General features: G+C 34.0%; 2 protein-coding genes across 21 annotated transcripts in view; one reads left to right on the top strand and one right to left on the bottom strand.

Annotated features, from left to right (window-relative positions):
* The window catches only part of SUPT3H (SPT3 homolog, SAGA and STAGA complex component), a 465,747-nt gene that overhangs the window by 14,627 nt on the left and 429,860 nt on the right, over nucleotides 1-21,260 (top strand). For 6 of the 15 annotated variants that reach the window (XM_070586115.1, XM_070586114.1, XM_070586113.1 and 3 more), the window contains exon 3: nucleotides 4,489-4,554. The exons of 7 other annotated variants lie outside the window; for them this stretch is intronic. In XM_070586115.1, the coding sequence (XP_070442216.1) occupies nucleotides 4,489-4,554 (66 nt within the window). Of the gene's footprint in view, nucleotides 1-4,488; nucleotides 4,555-13,796; nucleotides 13,880-21,260 lie in introns of those variants that run through there. 2 more of the 15 variants (XM_070586127.1, XM_070586123.1) reach the window with 2 other exon arrangements.
* RUNX2 (RUNX family transcription factor 2) overlaps nucleotides 1-21,260 on the bottom strand; it is a 315,413-nt gene that overhangs the window by 278,079 nt on the left and 16,074 nt on the right. The gene's annotated exons all lie outside the window — the stretch shown is intronic.

Below are 21,260 nucleotides of genomic sequence, written 5' to 3'. Positions count from 1 at the left end.
AAATTTGAGCATATATCTGATAGTTGCTTGGTGAACATCCTTTAACAACAACACTGAAAGCGTTTATGTCATAGGCTTTTAAGCTTTTAGGTCTCAGGATCCCTTTATACTTTTAATTATTGAAGACCTTAAACGGCATTTGTTTATGTGGGTTGTATCTATTAATATTTATTGTTTAGAGTTTAAAACTGAGAAATAAAAAACTTATTAATCCATTTGGAAAATAATAAACCTATTATATGTTAGCATAAATAATATATGCCCTATAGAAATAATTGTCTTAAAACCCGGAATTGGTAACATGTTTTGTTAGATAAGATGAGAATAAATTAAATGTATTAATTTAGGAGTTGTGTGAGGTAAGCTTATATTTTAAATTATGGAAAATTTTAAGGCTTTATGCTTCTATAAACTTTTGTATATTAGTTTTTTAATTGTTCACTAGCTTTATATTAAGAATCTTTTGTGTTGTATTATGTTAATTATGTTTAAAAATATTAAATGTGTTTTAGAAAGTTTATAGTAAAGTGAGGAAATTCATTTTCCTTTAGAGCTGGTTCATCGATGTACCTTGTATTTTTAAAAACTTTTAATTTTGAAAATTTCAAACTCATAAAATTATAGAGACTAGTGTAATGAACCCCAGGCATCCATCATCTGGCTTTAACAATAATTGTGTTTTGCCAGTTATTTAACCTTTCTCCTTATTCTCCAGTGTTTTTTTTGTGAAATATTTTAAAGCAAATCCCAGACATCCTATTTCAAATTTGGTAGTATTTATTAAGACAGTGTATTTGTCGGTAGGTATGACACACAGACTGGCTGCCTGTTTCTGAAAATAAGCTTTTATTGGACCACAGCCACACTCATCATTTATCTATTATCTATTGCTGGTTTCATGCTATGTGGCAGAATTGAGTATTTGTGACAGAGACCATATGGCCTGTAAAGCTGAAAATGCATACTATATGGCCCTTTACAGAAAAAGTTTGATGATCTCTGATCTGTAGAAACAGCTTTCTAGAAGAAGAAAGCTGTATTTCCTTTTGTCATTTATACTTTGGAGAGGTTCTACTTAGTGCATTTGATAGACTGCAGGCCACTTAAGAAAACTGGGAAAAAAATAAAAGCTAAGTTCAGCACTTTCTTATTAAATACTTTTGCAAAAGTCTTCCCAACTAATGTGCTTAAGTTGGATTCAGAATGCAAAAGTTATTGTTGGCTACAGCTTTGGAAGAAATGTACATTTTTCTTCTATTTTAGACCTCAGAGAGAGACCTAATAGTTACATTCATCATTTATAGTCTGAAGATATTTTTTTCCCCTTATGAATTGCTTTATAGAACAAGAACATAGGGCCCAAATTGGGGGAATCCTTTTTAATTTAGCAATATTTTCTATCGATATAAGGTTTTTAGGTTTTTGATTATGTAAAATTAGAATCAATATACATTTGATCCTTGCTTATATGATTTCGAATGAGAAAGTACACACTTAACTCTTTGTGTTTATTTTGCGTTATAGGAATTTCATTCTGTGAATCCCTACTTTTTTTTGAGGGCAGGTTCACAGTTCTTCTAAGCCTATTTGTATTGTACTGCTCTTTTTTAATCCTCTACTGCTACTCTTTCTCCCCACCCATTCATCACTAAGAAGGTGGTTTTCTCTTGGCTCCCTGCTCTCTAAATAAGCAACAATACCGTAGTGTCGTTTCCAGGGAATGGTTTCATTGAAAGGTATCTAGCTGTCAAGCTCAGAGGAAGTTGTCATGATCTGCTCTAAATGTAGAACTGGCAGCCACTCTGGTCTACTATTGGAGCCTTGACAGAATTGACCATGTTTTAAGTTTGGGTGGTAAACAGTACCAGTGAAGCATTCTTTAGGAAGTGCTTCTACATGTTTTAAACTGAAGGATTAGCTGCCAAACAGTTACCAGTGGACTGGGGACGACTGCAGCTTTCCCTTACCTAGTGCATGTAACTGAGCACATGTGCCATATGCTCTTATCACACCTCTTTGAATAACGTGCTGGAAGGGTCCAGAGGCTTTTGACTTTTAAGTTATTGAACTCAGGTAGCCTGTAAATTAGAAAGTGAGATCTTTTTAATCCACATTGCAGACATTTTAACGAACTTCTTGAGAATTTTAATTAATTTCAGTGCACTTCAAGGGGTCTTCATTGGGCTCTCTCTTCCATATTTTACTCATTTATGTATTTTTTGCCATGTCATATTGTGCTCTTTTCAGGTTTACTCACATTTTCTAAGAATTATTCCAAATGAAAATTTCATCCTTATTTAAAATTCACAGATTGAATTTTTTTTTTTTGGGTGAGGAAGATTGGCCCTGAGCTAACATCTGTTGCCAGTCTTCTATTTTTTGTATATGGGTTGCTGCCACAGCATGGCTTGATGAGAGGTGCATAGGTCTGTGCCTGGGATCCGAACCTGTGAACTCCGTGCCACCAAAGCACAGTGTGTGATCTTAACCACTATGCCACCAGGCTGGCCCTGGAGAAAGTTTTTTAAAATTAGTTTCTTTGTGTACAATAAAATTAACTCCTTTAATGCAAGTTTTGCATTTTTTAAAATTTATATTTATTGAGCTCTTATATGGCAGGACCTAAATGCCTTCAAGATAGCCTAGCAGTAGAGAAGGGTTATGGAGACAAATAATTGTCATGTAATAGGATATGATAAATTCCATGGTAGTAAAAGAGGGAGTGGTGGTGAACTTCTGAGGGTGAGCTTCCTAACTTAAGGTCTGTACTTCTGACTGCTGCCTGGAATATCCATGAAGTATTGAACATGTCAAACTTAGTATGTCCAAAACTGAATTAATATCTCAGTAAGATTTGCTTCTTCTCTTGGGACTTTTTGGGATAAATAGCAGCAACCATTTATCCATTGCTGCACTAGACTAGGGTGTAGTTGTGTGTGTGAAATGGTGATGTTTGGCTGTTATTTAGCATTATGAAGTTAGGAGCTGTGGAAGAACATGTTCCCAGTTTTATCTTCACCTTAATCTGACTTTAAAGAGACCTAAGATGTAAATATATGAATTAGTAATAGATGTTTATTAAACTGACATAGGATTCCTTCAAATATTGTTTCCGTAGTGCATTTAAGTTTTTCAGGAAACTGGAGGAAATCGAAATTCTTAAAGGTAAAGAGTGCTAACGTTAATATATTACAACTTCAGAGATGCTCTAATAATCCCAGTGATGATGGCGAATGCTTGTGGAGAGGTCCTGAGTACCAGGCACTCCCCTGATTGCTTCCATAGACTGTTTCATTTAATGCTCCTATAACCCTATAAGATAGATACTCTTAGTCCCTTTTTATAGATGAAGAAATTGAGACACAAAGGTTAGTAACTCACCAAAAATTGCCGTTATAGTAAGTTTCAAAACCTGGATTTAAGCCAGGAACTGTAACTCCAGAGTCCATGCTCTGGACAAATTATGCTAAACTATGTTTCAGTCAATCAAACTTAGGTCGATTTATAAAATTTAGTTTACAAAGGAGCTTTCGCCAGGTTATGTGTGACAGGTGTGCTATAATGAAGTAATAATGTGAAAGCTGAATAATTGTTCAGTTAATTACTGTTATTAGTAATGAGGTCTAATTTTTATCAGAAGTATTGGATTAAGTTGTTATTTTCATATTATTGTAGCATTTATTTCAATTTCCTATTGCTAACCACCAAATCTTTTTAAGCAAGGCTGTATCAGTAACCAGGAGAAAGTATAATTTTTTGTAGAAATACATAGTCCTTATTGGATGCTCATATTTGTGATATTTCATAATTTTGGATATCAACCTGGCCACTTTGCTATTGAATATTTAAATATCATACTTTTATATTTTATCACTATTAATATTTGATTTTAATTCCTAGTATTTAAATCACACTAAAATATGTGGATAAATTTATCCATGTACTTTTTGTGACATGTATCTATTTGGAATATTTTAAGATATATACTGGTTATAAATTTAACAATCGTGAGGAAGACTTTCAAATGATAATATAAAATTGGTCACAGTCTTTGGGGAAAGTGAGAGAAACGTGTAACAGCTGATTGAGAACATGAAAGCACTGTGTAACTGAAAGTTGGTCATACATGTTTTCCTTTCAGAAAGGAAATAAGGAAGTGTTTAAGTTGCCAGATCCAACTGAATTAGATGCCTGCATTGAAAAAAATGTGTCATTTTATAAATGTGGCAAAATACAATTTTGAATTTGTACTTAAATAGCTGTATTAATTCTCTCATGAAAAGAAAATAACTAGGCCTTTCCTTTTAGGATATTATGTATATAATTACCAGAAGGAAAAAACATTTTGCTCCAGCTTAGAAATGAATTCTTAAAATTCAGGGAGATGGAGTCATTTTCGTAGTTCTGTGATGAAAATTCGTAGTTATGTGGGGAAGAATAGGTAAAAGTTCATGGATCTGTCATTCTAAAATTGCAGTATACTTGCAGATTATCACACTGGAGATTGGAAATAGCTGTCCTGAATGAATTTCATGCAGAAGCAGGACCTAACTGATAAACAGTTCACTTATCTTCAGTGTTAATATTCAGCCGTTCCTCTGTGTTCCTGAGTGCTTCCCCAGACCCCGCTGAGGGCATTCTGAGCGTGTGGTTCATGTACAGTATTAACTTTCTAGAATCTGAAGGCCTCTGAATTCTCAAATACATCTTTCAGATAAGGGATTGTGGACTTGTGTCTACCTCATAGGGTTTTATGGAGATTAAATGAGATACTAAATCAAAGCACCTAATAAGCACTGTCCTGTTAGTTGTGATTGTCATCTTTTTGAAAAATAATCATCAATATATTGAGTTATAAAAATGTTTCAAGTGCAAGGGGAAGTGTTTGCAGTTTTATGGAAAGAAGTTTTATTATTATAGAGAAGAAAATGGCTTGCCTACTTTATAGCATGCCGTCCAGTACAACTTTGTGCGGTGAGGGAAGTTTCTGCTTCTGCGCTCTTCAGTAGGGCAGCCACTAACCGCACGTGCCTCCTGAGTGCGTTCAGTGAGCTAGCCACTGAGCAACTGAATTTTAAATTTTATTTTAATTAAATTTAAATAACCACATGTAGCAAGTAGGTGCCGTATGGGACAACACAGAATAACTATGGAAAATATAAAATATACATAGAATGTTTCTTTTCTGGGTTGCTTTTATTATATTTTTATTGAAATTGGGAAAAGTACATTTTATGTGTTATGTGATTTGTTGATTTTATGTTTACTTTTAACATTGTCATTTATTTTCTTTTTACTTCTTTCTCTGTCTTTTTGGATTGGCATTGTCCCGGAATTCTTTAAAGATTTGGGGGTGTTAATTTTTGGTTACTTTGGCAGGTCAGATTTGATTGGGAAGTTTACTGTTACATTCATGTTGTATTTTGTGGAAAGTCTGGATAATACTGAAGTGTGTTAGTTTCTTAAAAACGTTCTTTTGTGAATTGACATAATATATTTATACTTAGTCTTTCTGAAAATTTTGTGACTGTAGCTCTGAATGTATTGTGTTGCACTTGATTGTCATGCCATTGTGTGTAACTGAATATGTAATATTGTGAGTTTTTGGTGCTCATTTTCATGTAGCTAAATTTGCGTAATTTCTGGCAGCTCTGAAGTTAGCATATGTTATGTAGTATTTTGTCAATTCATTATTTTTATTTTTAATATGCTGAGATTTTGAAAACTTGTCATTTTTAAATGTACCAAGTTCAAAATTAATTTTTAAAAAACGTACTGGATAAAAATGGATTCTTCAATACTGAAAATATATCAGAAAGTGGTGAGTAATTTTGGGTAGGAAATGAAAATTTGGTATCTATGATTATGTGTTGATTGCCTTCTTACAATAAATTCTGTTGATATAGAATGTAAACAACTCCTGAAATTAAAAAGGTAAAATTTTATAAAAGAAAATTAGATTCTTAATATAGAGGAATGAATCTTTTTCATTTTGACTGTTTGTTTAGTTTAAGGATCCATGACCATTTTTACGTTGCCCAAGGCACAGTTGTAAATCTCTCTAGATATGAGACTGATAGGCAGTTTTACATTACATCCAGAAACATGGGAATTGACTTATTTTGTGACGTGTTTAATATGTTAGCATATATGTTAATGCGTGTGCCACCTTTTGCAAATATATATTTTTTGACATCTCTGCATAAACGTTTTTTTAATCTTAAGTAAAACACCATATGCCTTTTTAAAAAATCCTGTGGTCATTAGGTTTTTGAACTGGCATACGTGTTTTCCTAGGACAGAATAAATAGATTTCACAAACCACTTTTCTAGGGAAGAGTAGTAAGAACTAATCCTTAATCTGTTATGTTTGACAACTTGCTTCCTCCTTCACTTTTTGTAGGTTTCTCTGTCTAGAAAGAACCATGTTAGGACCAGTTTTTGTCGTGGCTGGTAGAGTGTTACTAGCCTTTTGTGACATTCTCCCTATTCCTGTTTAGGTTGATTATGGTATTTATTAGGAATAACAATATACTAGTAATATGTTTCTGCCAATTATGGATTAAATTAAACTTTTTGAGCTGGCCTGGAAATCAATTAATACTTATTTCTACAACAAAAATAACATTCTTTTTATGTAGAGTTACTTCCAAACAGTCAGAGTTGGAGTACAACCCATTTCTAAGTCAAACACTGATTGCTTTTTTCAGTCTGCCTCTTCCAGCCCAGCATTTGGGTTGAACAGTGTGCTTTGTATATCTCTAATACTTCAGAAGGATGTGAACAGAGATAATGTTTGTTTTTAATATACAATAAAACTTCACTTATCTGGAATTCATAATAAAATATAAGTATTTTAAAGGCTAAATTAATATAAAGAGCAATAATACCACATATAAGAGAGTGTTTAAGGTAGCATGATATAGTGGAAATGATTGCAAATTTGGAGCCAGATGATCTTAGTTCACTTTTGTATTGGTGGATTTTATATGTTAAAAACAAAATACCCTGCTCCTCCACCCCTGCCAAAACGTAAATCATGGAAATGTTATGGGTAGGGGAATTGTCATTAACATTTTATTCAAAATGATATGTCTTTTATATTTCCTTATAGAAGCAGTTCATGTTATTTTCTGAAAGGAAAAACGGAAAATACTGAAAGATCGTAAAGAACACTTTAAACTGACTGAGTTAAAACACTGTTAATGCTTTGGTGTTTATCTTTCCAATGCATATAAAAAATAAATACCAAATCCCATATTATAACTGCTATTGTATAACTTGGGTTTTTAGTTATTGTATACTATCATAAGCCCTTTCCACGTTGATAAATATGTGGCATTTATTTTTATAGTGGTGGTAGTTTGTATTCCATTATGATGTTTTTAAGCAGTCTTGTTAAATACATTAGGTTGTTTCTAATTCTTCAGTGTTACATATAGGATTGTGATGAACTTCCTTTATATTTAGCTATAGATCTATTTCTCCACCTCTCCTTCTCCTCTTCTCCCCTCCTTCCATCCTTCCGCTTGTCTCTATATATATCTTTGAGCATGTGCCTGGATATTTCATTAGAACTAATTCCTTTAAGGTTTTTGATGATATTCCATGAAGGCTTTAATGAGTTATAATCCCACCAATAGTATATGTATGACTTGCCAATATTGAGTAATGTGGCGCATATATATATATAATATATTATTTATATATAAATACTTTTATTTATATATATCTTAAATATATAATCGCAATAGAATTGATTGTTAGTTTTTAATTAGTAATATATTTACACATTTAAAAATAGAGTTTTACAAAATGTTCTCCTTCCCTGTTAGCTGGTGTCTTTCCTTTGAGTAACAAGTTATGTTCTTCCTTGTACATTCTTCCAGAGTTTCTTTATCCACATATATACACATATGAATATATTCTTATATTTTCCTTTTTACAAATGGAGTACTATGCTGTAGACATTCTTTTGTACTTTAAAAAAATTAAAGAAAATGCATCTGGAGATGTGTGCATAGCAGCATCCACAGGCACAAGGGAGAGAGTGTGTATGTCTGTGTGTCTTTCTAGCATTTTGTAGTTAAGTTACTGTTTGGTGAACTCTGGAGCCTAAATAAACACAAAGGGGCCTTTTATTATTCAAGGAAACTGAGGCAACTTGTAAATGAGTTACTGAAGTCAGAAGAGGTAATAAGATGTTCAAGCAGATATGCAAAAAGAAGAAAATAAATGTTATTTGTAATCCCTTATATACTTTGTGGGGTGTGTGTATATGTCTGACTTAATTTTTTTAAGTTCTTAGTAAGTTTTAGCCATTGCTCTGCTTTTTTTGATACCCTGCCCTTTTTTCCCCCATTTAATTTACTGTGAACAATTTTCTATATTATGAGACAATTATTTCATTGTATGGATGTCTATTGTTATTAATCCCCTGATATTCAACCATTTGGTTATTTCTAGTTTTTCTACTCTTGTTAATAAAAGTGATGTAATGAAATCTTGATACCTGTTACCTTATATTAAAGTCTTAGAAGAAGAATTTTGAGTCTAAAAGCTTTTTGATAGTACCTTCCTAATTTTTCCTCCAGGAAAGTTCGACTGATTTACATTTCTTTCAGCAGTTATGAGAGCACCCCTCTCCATCTCTCTCTGACATTTAACAGTAGAAACATTGTGCTGTTTTACAGCTTTTCTTTGACTACTGAGTTTGAAAATGTTTTGGCCATTTATATTTCTTCATTTGTGGATGTATGTTCATATTCTTAGCACAATTTTACTGAGTTCTTATTTTTTCCTATAGATTACTAAGAGATTTTGTACTAAAGGCATTGACCCTTTGTTGATTGTATTTGTTGATCCTTAATCTCCCCCCTGTCTTTTGGTTTCCCTAGGGCATGTTTATAGTGATTGCTTTTTAATATGCAAGTTTTCTTTTTCTTTTTTTTTTTGGAGGAAGATTAGCCCCGAGCTAACATCTGCCGCCAAGCCTCCTGTTTCTGCTGAGGAAGATTGGCCTTGAGCTAACATCTGTGCCCATCTTCCTCTGTTTTATATGTAGGACGCCTGCCACAACATGGCTTGCTAAGTAGGGTGTAAGTCTCTGCCCAGAATCTGAACTGGCGAACCCTGGGTGGTGGAAGCAGAGTGTGCAAACTTAACTGCTACGCCACTGGGCCAGCCCCGAGTTTTCATTTTTAATGTAGTCACATTAGTCTTACTCTTCTTCATCGCTTCTGCCTATGATGGAAAGTCCTACCCTCAACTTCTGTACATATTGTCATGTACTTCTTATATTTCAAGCTTTTAGTTTCTACAGTTTCATATTTAATCCATTATTTTGTTGCATGGTTTCAGGGAGGGTTCTAAGTTAAAACAGTTTTGTTTTAAATTGGTTTGCCAGTGGTCTCACCACCACAAATTATATAAGCCCTCCTTTTTCCCTCAGAATTGAAATGCTACCTTTATCAGATAATAAATTATTTTTGAGTTTTCTGCTTTGTTACCCTGAATTGCCTATTCCTTTGCCAGTACTGCATTACTTTAGTTATTATAGCTTCTTAATATGTTTTAATATTTGGTATTATAGTTCAAGGTCATCCGCATAACTTTTCTTTTTAAAATATTTCTTGTCTCTTTTCCTATTTTTATTCTTCCAGATGAATTTTTAGGGATCATTTTATCAAGTTCCAAAACAAATTCTGAGTGCAAATTTTGAGCAGTTTCATTTTTCTTTTCTTTTTATGCTTTTTTGCTGTATACTCAGATTTCAGACTTTGGTCTGTGCAATTCATTTTACTTTTAAAGTTGATTAATGAAATAATTTTACATTTAGAGAAAGTTTTCTTGAATCAACACTGGATGGAAACTGACTAATGAGTGAGCTGGTCAACTAGAGTGTGATTAGAGACTCTGGAGAGCATCTCAGGTCTCTTTAATATTTGTTTCTCTTGCTTCAATGTAGAATTGTGCTGTGCCTGCAGTATGTAAAAATCAGCCAAACTATCCCTTCCATTTTAAATCTTGCAGATGTCTTATTTTTGAATGGTGAGCGTGATTGGAAATGAAAGACTAGTTTAATTTTTTTATAGATATGTAAAACAGTATTCTGACTAATGGAATTATATACAAGGGTGTCTATGCAGTATAAATCATAGAGAATAAATATATTCTTCATTTTATAAATACATGAGCTAATCTGAGTGATCAAATGGATCTTATTTTGACCATTTTAATGAAAATATTTCTACAGTAGATTATGCACATTTATGGCTATATATAGACAGGTTACCAGGTACAATTTAATCTTTTTTTTAAACTGAAATTTCATTGTAAATATCAGGTGTTGCAATCCACTTGTACTATAGTGATGCCCTTAGGGCACCTTAGAGGCACGAAGTGTACTCTACTCCTGTGGTAAATAGTCCTACTTTGCTATATTGTTTGAATTTATTTTTTTTTGCAGTGTTTTTATGTTTCTCTCTCCTTGCAGCTGCTAATTTTGTTACTCTCCTTGTGCCATGCTCTGGCAATGTTTCACCCCCTGCCCCTGCTTGGTGGATGCTGTCTACCATAGACTAGTAATCAAATTTACTAGATTCGTACCTAAAATAAGAGTTCACGAGCTAGGAAAGCCTGACACACTTTCTCTTCTGAGAAAAATGATTTGATCTTTGGTGCATAAACTTAATATGAGTTTTGAGAGTTGAGTTTACTTACTTCTTAGCTCTTGTTTTTGGCTGCATTTTAAATAGCTGAAATTTTCAGGTAGCAGGTCAAAGTTTATTTTTAAGTCTTTTGTTTGTGACTGAATATTTTCTCAATGAAACAGTGTTAGGAATTTTAGTTAGGTTACTGTGTTAGTTCAATGTACACAAATTTTTTTTTACCCGTAAAAAATGTCTGAAGTAAAACTTTCAGCTATGCCTAATTATCATTCTTACCATTTTGAAGAAGTAGGCAAAGCCAATGACTAGAGTTGACAAGGATGGCAGGTGGGCAAGCTTTAGGAGAACGGTGAAGGTGTGTAATGGCAACAATGGAGTTAGGAGAGAGAGCTGAGTAGGAATATGCTTAGCGTAGCCTAAGTTGTCAAGGTCTCAACTGAGCTTGGTCAGCGTTTATAAGGGCTCTGACAGCAAGGCTGTAGAATTTTCGATAGCAGTGCTCAGCTGCCGGGCACAGGACTGGGAAAGGAAGACGCTTGGATTGATGTCGGGATTTGAAGGGCTGATGTAGCGGAAGAATACTGAAATCTGAAGTGTTAGAGGTTCTGATCACTGAGCCTCGGCTGGTGGGGAGGGATAGGATAGAAAGTATGAAGGAGTTGATCAATTTGTAGAAAAACAGGAGAAGCAGAAGGATTTGGAGATTTCAATGAAGTTTATAGTCAAGTAAAATAGAAGGAGTAATTAAGAGAGCTGGAGGAATAGAACACGCAACAGAAAATAGAAGTATCAGCTTGGACATCTTATCCTCCAGGGACACTTCCCTGGCCCATCCAGTCCAGCCACCTGCCTCTCTGTGGCCTCCGCACCTTGCACTACACTCTCATGAAAGTCCTTATTTTGTGTTATCACAGGGGTCTATTTTCTTGTCTAGCCCTGTTCTCCACTGTAAGCTTCACGAGTACAGATTGCTTTAATTTTCCTGTTTTACAGTACCTGGCACCTGTTAGGTGCTTCGTAATTGTTGAATTTAATAGAATGAATAGGAAGTTGTGTTCATAGTAGGAGGACAGTTTCCATGGGAGTTGTTAAAGTTGAGAAAAGGTCAGAAGTTTTCAAAATAAAAGAGGTAGGAAATAGGGGCATGGACAATCTATCTTCTGTGTTATATCAGTGTTAGAAATTCAAATTACTGCTTTATTTTGATCATTCTGTGATTTTTTAAGGTTTTCAGCATTTTTATATCATGTATCAGGTATTTATTTTGCTTCCTTATTAATTTTAAAACTGAAGTTTTACATTCCCCTTATTTTCCTGCTACATTAACTTTAGTTTCTTCTTCATCTTAGATGCATGGAAATCATTTTTAGGTGTAACATTCTGTATGTAGAGTGTCTCTGATTTACTTGAAACCTCTGTTCCTTCCTTAGGAAATTGTAATATATATGTAGTGTCTGGTTTGTAGAAGGAAGGCTGGTCTGGTGGAGTCACACAAATATGAGTGGATCCCATTAATTCTCTTTTTTTATGTTACTGTGAGATCTTTATTATTTATAAAATTTTAGTAACAGTACCCATCTCTCAGGTGTCTTGTTTGGATTGAATCAGATTCTGTAAGTAAATCATTTATGTAAGAGATAGGTAGGTCTTCAGTGTAAATCGCTCTATAAACATCTATACGTTTTTAACTGGTTTCAGTTTATAAGTTTATAGATAAAACTGAAACTCAGCATGTTTTTGTAGGACTGCCTGCCTGCCTTCATTCAGAAACAAAGGATTTTGGGTAGTATCAATTACTTAGACTGAATGGAAAATCTGTGAGTCTTGAGAAGTTGTTTGGGGCAATGTTTTTATTTACTCCTGAAGAAACTGAAGAGCAGAGGGATGAGGAGGGTTGTCCTGGGATGTGTAGTGGGTTAGTTTTGGGTTCAGGACTATATACCTACTCTTCTGAATATCAGCCCAGTTCACTTTCCAGAGCCTCTGTGCTATAAATTAGTGTTAATTCGACTATTTCTCCCTTATTCCTCATTTTTTAAACTACCAGCACTGACTCAGTTCTGCTTTACTTTTATATTTGAGGTGATACTACAATATTGACCTCACTTCAAAGTGATGAGTGAGGTATCTACTTGAAGTGTTTATTTTAATTCAGAGCATCACTTCTTCATGTGCCTTAATTTCTGTGATCATCTATTATCATTGCTGAAAGCATAAAGACTTCATTCATTTAGACACTACTGGAAATGTCCACATTTCCTGATTAGAACCTGACACTCAGCTGACAAAAAGAGCTTATCCTTAGAGTTTTTTGTTGCTTTCATGTGTTTCGTAAGTTTCCTTTAAAAGACACAGTGACCTAATTACAACCACATTTCAGCAACCAGACGTTATTTTTACAAATTCTTGTTTGGTTTGAAGTTAGTTTTTTTCCATCTCATTTCAGCTCCCCACGTTTAGTCTAAAGTAGCGCCACCCAGCAGCGTAGCCAGTGTGTGAACTGTTTGTCACTGGTCTTTTACGAGGTAGCTTGAGGCAGATTATAAACCAATCCCCTGCTTCCTTCATTGAGGTAGTTTTCCTGTGATAACAGGTGAATTGCACGGTGTGCATGGTGATGCAGTCGATTCGCATCCTGTTCCTTATCTCCCTGTGGACTTGCAGTCAACGGTTTGTAGACTGTCACCTGTTGGCAGACTGTGTTTGGTCTAAAGTATTATCGTATGCTAATGCTTTTCATTTATTCATTCAGCAAATGCCTGTTGAGTACCTACTGTGTGCTAGGCACTCTTTGAGGCTCTGGGGATATAGCAGCGAATAAAACAAAAAAACTCCCGAATCTCATGGAGCTTACATTCTAGTTCTATTAGAAATACCACTATTATTTCTCATTTCTCAACAGTTCTGTTGTTTTTATAGTAAACTGTATTTTTGCAGTTTGTGATCTTGTGCGCTTGAACCTTTAATATAATTGTGTGTATCTTTGCATAGAGTGGTAACACTACTTTTAAAAAAATTTAAAATTTTAAAAATTTAATCTACTTAATTTTTTAGTTGATTTTCCTGAGCTTTCTAAGTAGAGAATTGTATTATCCACAAATAATGGTTGTTTCTCTTTTAAATCAGAACTTGCAGAAGATTAATAACTATGAGTGAGGATCACAGACCTCTATTCCTTATTGTAATGGAAATGCTTTTCGTATCCATTAGTAAGTATGATGTTGGCTTTGGTTTAAAATAGTTCAAATCGCTTTGAGAAAGTAGTTTTATATTCTTGGATTTAAAAAAGAAAATGAAAGGGATTTGAATTTTATCAAATGCCAAAAAAGATAATCTTGAAATGATTGTATGCTTTTTTCACGTTTGACCTACTGATTTGTTACACTGTTAGCACATTTCCTATCATTAAGCCATGTTTACAGTTTTGTTATGGCAGTTTATTATCATTTTGTTAATGAATTATATTTCTAAAATAGAGATTAATCTAGAACCCACTTGAACCTTTTACTTAATTGTGTATATCTTTACAGAGAGTGGTAAAACTACTTTTAATTACATTTTTGGCCCACATCGTTTTCTTTCTCCTGTGACTTATAAAACTTTTGAAAACAGTAGTTGTATTTTTGAGTCACCTTCCAGTTCTACTTGAAATTAGTGTTTCTGAAACAATGTCTTTTTATTTAGAAGGAGAGGTAGAAGGAGTTAATTTCTAATAAAAGAGAACAGTGACAACATGAAATGATTGTGTAGCACATGTGTTTAGAACAATATTGAATGCTTAAGAAGCAATCCATTGGTCTTTGGTTGCCTGTCTTATATTATTGACAGATGTCCTATTTGTCAGACTTTAGAGTATTTTAGAGGTTTACTGCAATATTAGAATTTTGATGATGAAATATAAAGACTGGCAAATTGGTGAAAACCAATGAAACAACCTATTACTTATAAAGAATAAATCCTCTAATGTGATTGTTCTCAAAGTTTAGTGTGCATTAAAATTACCTTAGAATCTTGCTAAACCGTAAGACTCCTGGGTCTCACCACCAGGCTTTCTGATTCAATAAATCTAGAGTGAGCCCCATACTTTGCATTTCTAGAAAATTCCCAAGTGATACTGATAGTCTAGGGACCACAGTTTGAGAGCCAGTGCACTAATGTTATCTAGCACTGTTCCCCTGATTTAGCAGTGAACAGCTGATTTAATCACAGTTGTAGCAAATAGTGATCAAAAGAAAACTCAGTAGGTAAACTGAAAGCCAAGAAAGAAACTTAACGTTTTTCTTATTCCTTATGTTTTGTGTACTCTTTAATGGAAGGTTGAGGGACAAATGTAGAGAATTACTATGATTCTATCATTGTGACTTTAAATATGTAGAGGTAGACCGAAATACTAGTAATGTTCTTTTTTTCCCCTAGTGCATTTGTCCCCAGAAATACTAAATTCAAATTTAGATACCTCATTTGTATTACAGTCAATAACTTGTAATCAGGATCACGCTGATTATATAGAGATAAAATTTTATGGTATCAGTGGAAAGATTATAAACATCTTTATTCATAAACTCATTCATTCATAATTTACTAAGTGCATATAGTATGCTATGTGCTGTGGGTACATTTGCATAAATAAATAATTATAAATTGTCATAAGGGCTGTGAAGGAAAGTGTACAGGGTACTATGAAATAGTGGAATGCGGGAACTTAATTGAGGGAAAGCCTCTCTAAGGAAGTTGATTTAAGCTGAAACATGAAGGATAGGTAGGAGTTTTGGTTACACAAAGAGTTATAGGAAGAGGGAATATTACTACCATCACTAAATAGGCATTGTGCTCTAATATCTTTCCATATGTTATTTCATTTAATAGCCCTGTTAGTTGGATATTATTATTCACAGATTTTAGATGAAGAAATTGAAGATTAAAGAAATTAAATAACTCTTCCAAATTTACCCATCTGTTAAGTGGTAGGGGTGGGATTTCATCAAATCTTTCTGACTCCACAGCCAGACTTTTAACTGCTATGTTACATTAGGGAGATTTGAATATATTTTCTTAATTATTAAAGAACATAAGTTACCTTCCTATTTTACCTTTTCTCATTTTTACACCAGGGTCCTGCTTTCTGTTTGTATAAATTAGATGTAAGTAGGTCATTTAGGGAGATACACACATACATATGCAAATATATAGTTGCATGCATGCATATTTATTTGTATGTAACTTTAAAATAACCTTTTCTGATTGTAAAAGTAACACCTTTGAGAGATATTGGAATCTTTAGAAGAACAAAAGAAGGAAGTAATCTCATCATTCAGAGATAACCATATTGACATTTTGTTTCATTATTTCAGTATTTAGGGATTTATTATTTTTTAAAAACTCTAATCATACTGTATACAAAAGTATTTACTGATAGACACATAGTGTTCAAATAAAACATACATCTGTTTTTGGGATACTAATAAATTTTTGATAGTTTCGTTACATAATATATTGACTTTAGCCTTCAAATAGGTAATGAGAAGGAAGAGACGACATTTTTCATGAAGTCAAATGAAAAGCATTCTGTTATAGTCATCTTTAGGAGTCAAAATTTGGCAAATCATTGCTTAACCTTGTTGCTCTGATTGAGTGAAGTTTTTATAAGAGATATTTATAATCTAATTTCTGTTCTGTTTTTCTCATTTTTAAGGACTATAAATAACTTTAAAGAATAAGACCTAATCTTGACTTGTAGTTTACCATTACTTCAAGACATATTGTTCTAATAGGGTCACTAATTTTTTTGTGCTATTACTTTTCATTTACTGATTTTCATCCAGTGCATGAAGTTTGTTTTATGAATACAGAAAAATAAACCACTTGGATTTCAGCCCTCTATTTAAAGGACAGTCCCAGAGGATTTTCTTTCATTTGAATTTTTCATCTCTACCATGTACATACTCCTTTGCTTTTCTAGACAGACCCCAAGGATACCAGAAGAGTTTAAAAATATGTGGAATGTAAGCTTCTCTGCATTTTATGTTTATTAACCAATTTTAAAAAATATTAAAGGTCAGATTTTGTTTTTATCAAACTTAATGTCTTGACTTTAATGATATATGCCTATTCCTTTTGGGTTCATTATGTGTCATGGTGATTTGTGTTGAGGTATTTCTTTTGTGCACATCTACCCCCAAAAGATTTTAAATACAATTGCAGAACTTTACATTTGTAACTTGAGAAACAAGGGAACACACATTTTAAAAAGAAAATCAGAACACCGTTTATAACAGTCCTACATAAATCAGTGAAATAAAGTTCATTTTAAAAAGCACAATAATTGTTCACTATAGTTTAATTTACTATAACTCTTATTTCTAAGCTGTTGAATATAAGCTGAGTTTAGATATTAACCAGATATCGTATTATTCACAAATAAACCTTAAAACGATGTGTCTAAATAATTCTTTTGTCTTAGTTTCTTTCTTTGGTAGTAAATTTTTACTGAAAATGACTCCAGTTTTTAAATATATAAAGAACTATCTTTTTTCTTTTCCAGCCATAAAAATTATTTTTAAAGTATTTTCCCTTTTTTCTTATAGACTATTTCTTTAGCATGTCTTTTTTCTGTACCTGTTATCAAATCCCTTTACTAAGTCTTTTTATTTTTTGTTTAGATAATTGTTGTTCATTCGTTCATCTGTCCATCCACTCATTCATTCAATAAATTTTTATTGAATTCCTATATATGTCAGACATTTGGCTAGATGATGTGGAAAGAAAGGGGAAGAGAGAAGGAATAGAAATTCTTTTGTACCTGTGCTATCAATGCTATGAAGTATGACTTTTATGTGTCTTATCTCTTATATCACGTGTTCATCACATGAGAGACATTTTACCATTTCCGTCTTATGTGAGAATTTAGGTTTAGAGACATTAAGGATTTGCATAGAGAATACAGTTTATAAGCAACAGAGCTATGTTTTGATCCTAGGAATATCTGATTTTATACAATGTTACCTCCCTACATGGGAGACGGATAAATAAACTAGTATGTATACTTGTCTTCATAGAGTGTGTAGTGTAGTGTACTGTACATTGTTAAGATGTCTGGAGGACTGCTCAGGAGAGAGTGTGAGGTTCTAGCTGTCTTCTTAACCCTTCTTCCTTGCAACCAGAGAGGCTACTTTAAAAATCCATTTTGGCGCCGGCCCCGTGGTCGAGTGGTTAAGTTTGCCCATTCCGCTGTGGCGGCCCAGGGTTTCGCTGGTTAGGATCCTGGGCGCGGACATGGCACCCCTCATTAGGCCATGCTGAGGCAGTGACCCAAGTGCCGCAACTAGAAGGACCCACAACTAAAGTATACAACTATGTACTGGGGGGATTTGGGGAGAAAAAGCAGAAAGAAAAAAAAAATCCATTTTATTTATTGGGCTTTTTTACAGCATTTTATATGAAAAATGGATTTTGTGGTTAAAAAAAAGGCTTCAGAGTCACTGGTCTAGAAGAATGATATATGTTTACATATATAAATAGAGAGTCTCATACACAGACAGAAACGGAGACAGAGTGGTAGGAGATGAAAATGAGAGAATGATAGAGATAAATATGTGGAAAGAGTTACAGATCTACTACTTTGGGAATCAGGTGGGTAAGAGAATTTTCAATTTGGGGGTTGTAAGCTAGTGAAAAATAATGCTATTTGAGCTCTGTCTTCAAGGATAGGTAATATTTGACACTGTAGAAATTTAGGGGGAGGGTGGCAGAAAGGTTAGGTAGGGAACACTGCAAGTAAGAGCAACAGCTTGATCAGAGACGTGGAGGCAAGGATGAGGCATATGGCCAAATAGTTTAAAGTGTTTAGAGAGAAACTTGATTGCAGGAAATACAGACCAAACTGTTGATTGGTATCAGAATGTGGCAAGCTTTGAATGCCAGACTAAGGAGTTTAGTCTTTTCCATAGGTAGGGGACACCTTTAAAAGGTGTTTGAGAAGACAAATGTATGGTGTGTGTTGATACTGATTAAGAAGGATTAATTAATTGTGAGGAACATGTAAGGCTGTGGGAAGACCTATTATACAAGTCCAGGTGAGAGGTAACGGCACAGGAATGAAGAATAGGAAACACATGTAAGTGATAATGCCATGGCTAGATTGTTAGATATTGGGGACTGATGGAATTAGTGAATTAGTTACTAAAGAGGAATGGGAAGCTGACAGTGCCCAGTGGCAAGTTTGAGTGTTGAGTTTTATCATTTGTGTCTTAGCTGATTCCAGAAGATTTGAGGAGTTTATCATAATTTTTATAATAGAATAGGATAGAAAAACAGGAAATCAAGATGACGCTTAAAAGGAGTAGAGATTCAAAATTAATCAAGGAGGTAAAAATGCACAGGGATGCATATAATAAAGTCCCTCTCTGGTTGCTGAGATGGAGCAAAAGTTTTACTGTCAAGCTTTAGCAAATAGGTAAGCTTAGCATTGTATACTATACGATCTCAAAAGAAACAAGATTGACAGTCCATGAAGAACACATAGTAGTTGTTAGGAGTATAACATGTTTTGGTGCTGAGGCTTGAGAGAATTTTCTTCCATGGAAGCCCGTGGGTACACTTTATCGTGTAGTCATCAGTATCCTTAACTCTGTCTCTACCGTTACAATGCAGTTAAATATAAGCTCGAGTAGTCAGTTGAATCTTATAACATTTTTACCTTCAAGCTAAGGGAATGTCTGATCTCAAGATTAGTGGTTTCAGTTTGTGCTTACTGGAACCATAGGAGTGTCATCACGGACCTCCACGTGTCTGGTCCCTCATTACCACTTTAATCAGAGCAGCTCTGCCTTTATTTGTCTTCTAGATTATGTTTGCGTTTTAAAACTTGGTGTTTGAAGAGACAGTTTCATAGCTTATATATATTTTTAGACCTTAAAATTTCTATTTTCATGAAGAATTACAAGGTAAATAATGTTAGAAAGATAACAGATGTATATAATTTATAAACAGATATACATCATAGGAACAAATGGTAATCACTACATGTATATTTTACATTATAAAAAAGATGAGACCCGTTGAGCTAGAGGAATGCATAGACAGAATAACTTTGAAGTAAATGTTACTTCACAAGGGTTAGCCTTCAATACTACTTGGTTTAGTCTCTGGTAAACAACTGGCCAACCCATATCCTGCATTGCCATTTAAAGGCACAAGTTATTCTTTTAGTCAAGTGACTAGAAATTTGACCTTGTTTTTTTTTATAGTACTATATTATAATAACTTATATTTATATGCTTGAGATTTTTATTACTAGTTTGACATCTTTTGTCTCATTTAATTCTCAAGACTTCCATATGAGGCAGGGCAGGTCAGTGGCTAGTTCTCCTGTTTCACAGATGATGAAGCTAAGGCACAAAGAGGTGAAGTTATTTTTCCTAAAGCCATGCAGGAAAGGAAAAGGGCTCTAGGATGAAGTTCTTCCATTTATCTGCCTTTTTCATTACCTTTTCTACTTCTTAATCACTGCCCTGCTAGTGCTTTCCTAAAATGTGGATCTAGGACTGCAGAAACAAAGACCCAAAGTAAAAGATAGATGTCAAGGATTTAGTAGAATTGAGCATGGTTAAATGAAAGTCAGGAAGAAGAAATTGAATTTTGAATGAAAATATAAACCCTCAGGCATGGAATGGTAAAAAGCTTTCTTCTTGTCCACAAATTCCTATTGTTTATTAGTGGCTCCCTGAAGACCTGAGTTGAGAAGGATTGTGATTATACAGGGTCTCAGTGGGAAAAAATGCCTTGTACCATGATGTCTGCTGTGGGTGGCCTTATGCTGACCAGGAAATACTGTTGGAAGTAATCTTCTATCCAGAATATAATAAATATGGCAGAAACATAGAATTTGGAAAAGCCTTAGAGCGTGTTACGTAGTTCAGACCTGGCAAGTGATGAAACTGAGGCCCAGAAAAACTAAGTGTTTCAGCTTCTCATGTCATGATAACATGATAACTCTGTAACTAGATCTGAGTTCTCCCGACTTGCAGCTTAGAGCTTTAAAACTCATACTATACTAGAAAAAATTGGGATGAGGTGAGAAGCTTGGAGAAAACCAGAAAATTAAATAATGTAAAGACATCAAGAGAAATAATTTATTAAGAACATATCCTGTGACTAGAATTATTCTTTCTTTGACTTTCTGATTTCCTGGCTATCATACTTTTTAATTTTAATTTTGTTTCCTTTGTAGGGCTACCTATTAGATATTAGGGTGCTTTGAGCAAGTAGATACTGGTCATGAGGAACATTTTAATACGCAGCTCCTTTTGTTAACATACATCAGTTTTCTAGATTTTGATTCAGTTAGATTGAGTGGAGACCTCTAAACTCACAGGAATAGAGCCTGCTTTACAGAGTAGTGTATCGCCACTACTAAACCACCCTGCTTATGAATACTCCCTTGTACTTCAGAGAGTTAAAAATTCTCTACTTTCCACTTGGTTTATTCTCTCCCTTGTCTTAGCTCTGGGTCTTGGCTTATCACTTTCTTTATTTCTTAAGTGACGTTCCTTTCTCCATCCACTAAGTGTATTCCTCTTTCATCTTAAAGAC

Source organism: Equus przewalskii, chromosome 19 (assembly GCF_037783145.1).
Source record: "Equus przewalskii isolate Varuska chromosome 19, EquPr2, whole genome shotgun sequence".
NCBI classification, from domain to species: domain Eukaryota; kingdom Metazoa; phylum Chordata; class Mammalia; order Perissodactyla; family Equidae; genus Equus; species Equus przewalskii.
The sequence above is the reverse complement of the archived record's forward strand: the minus strand, read 5'-3'. Positions and strand labels throughout refer to the sequence as shown.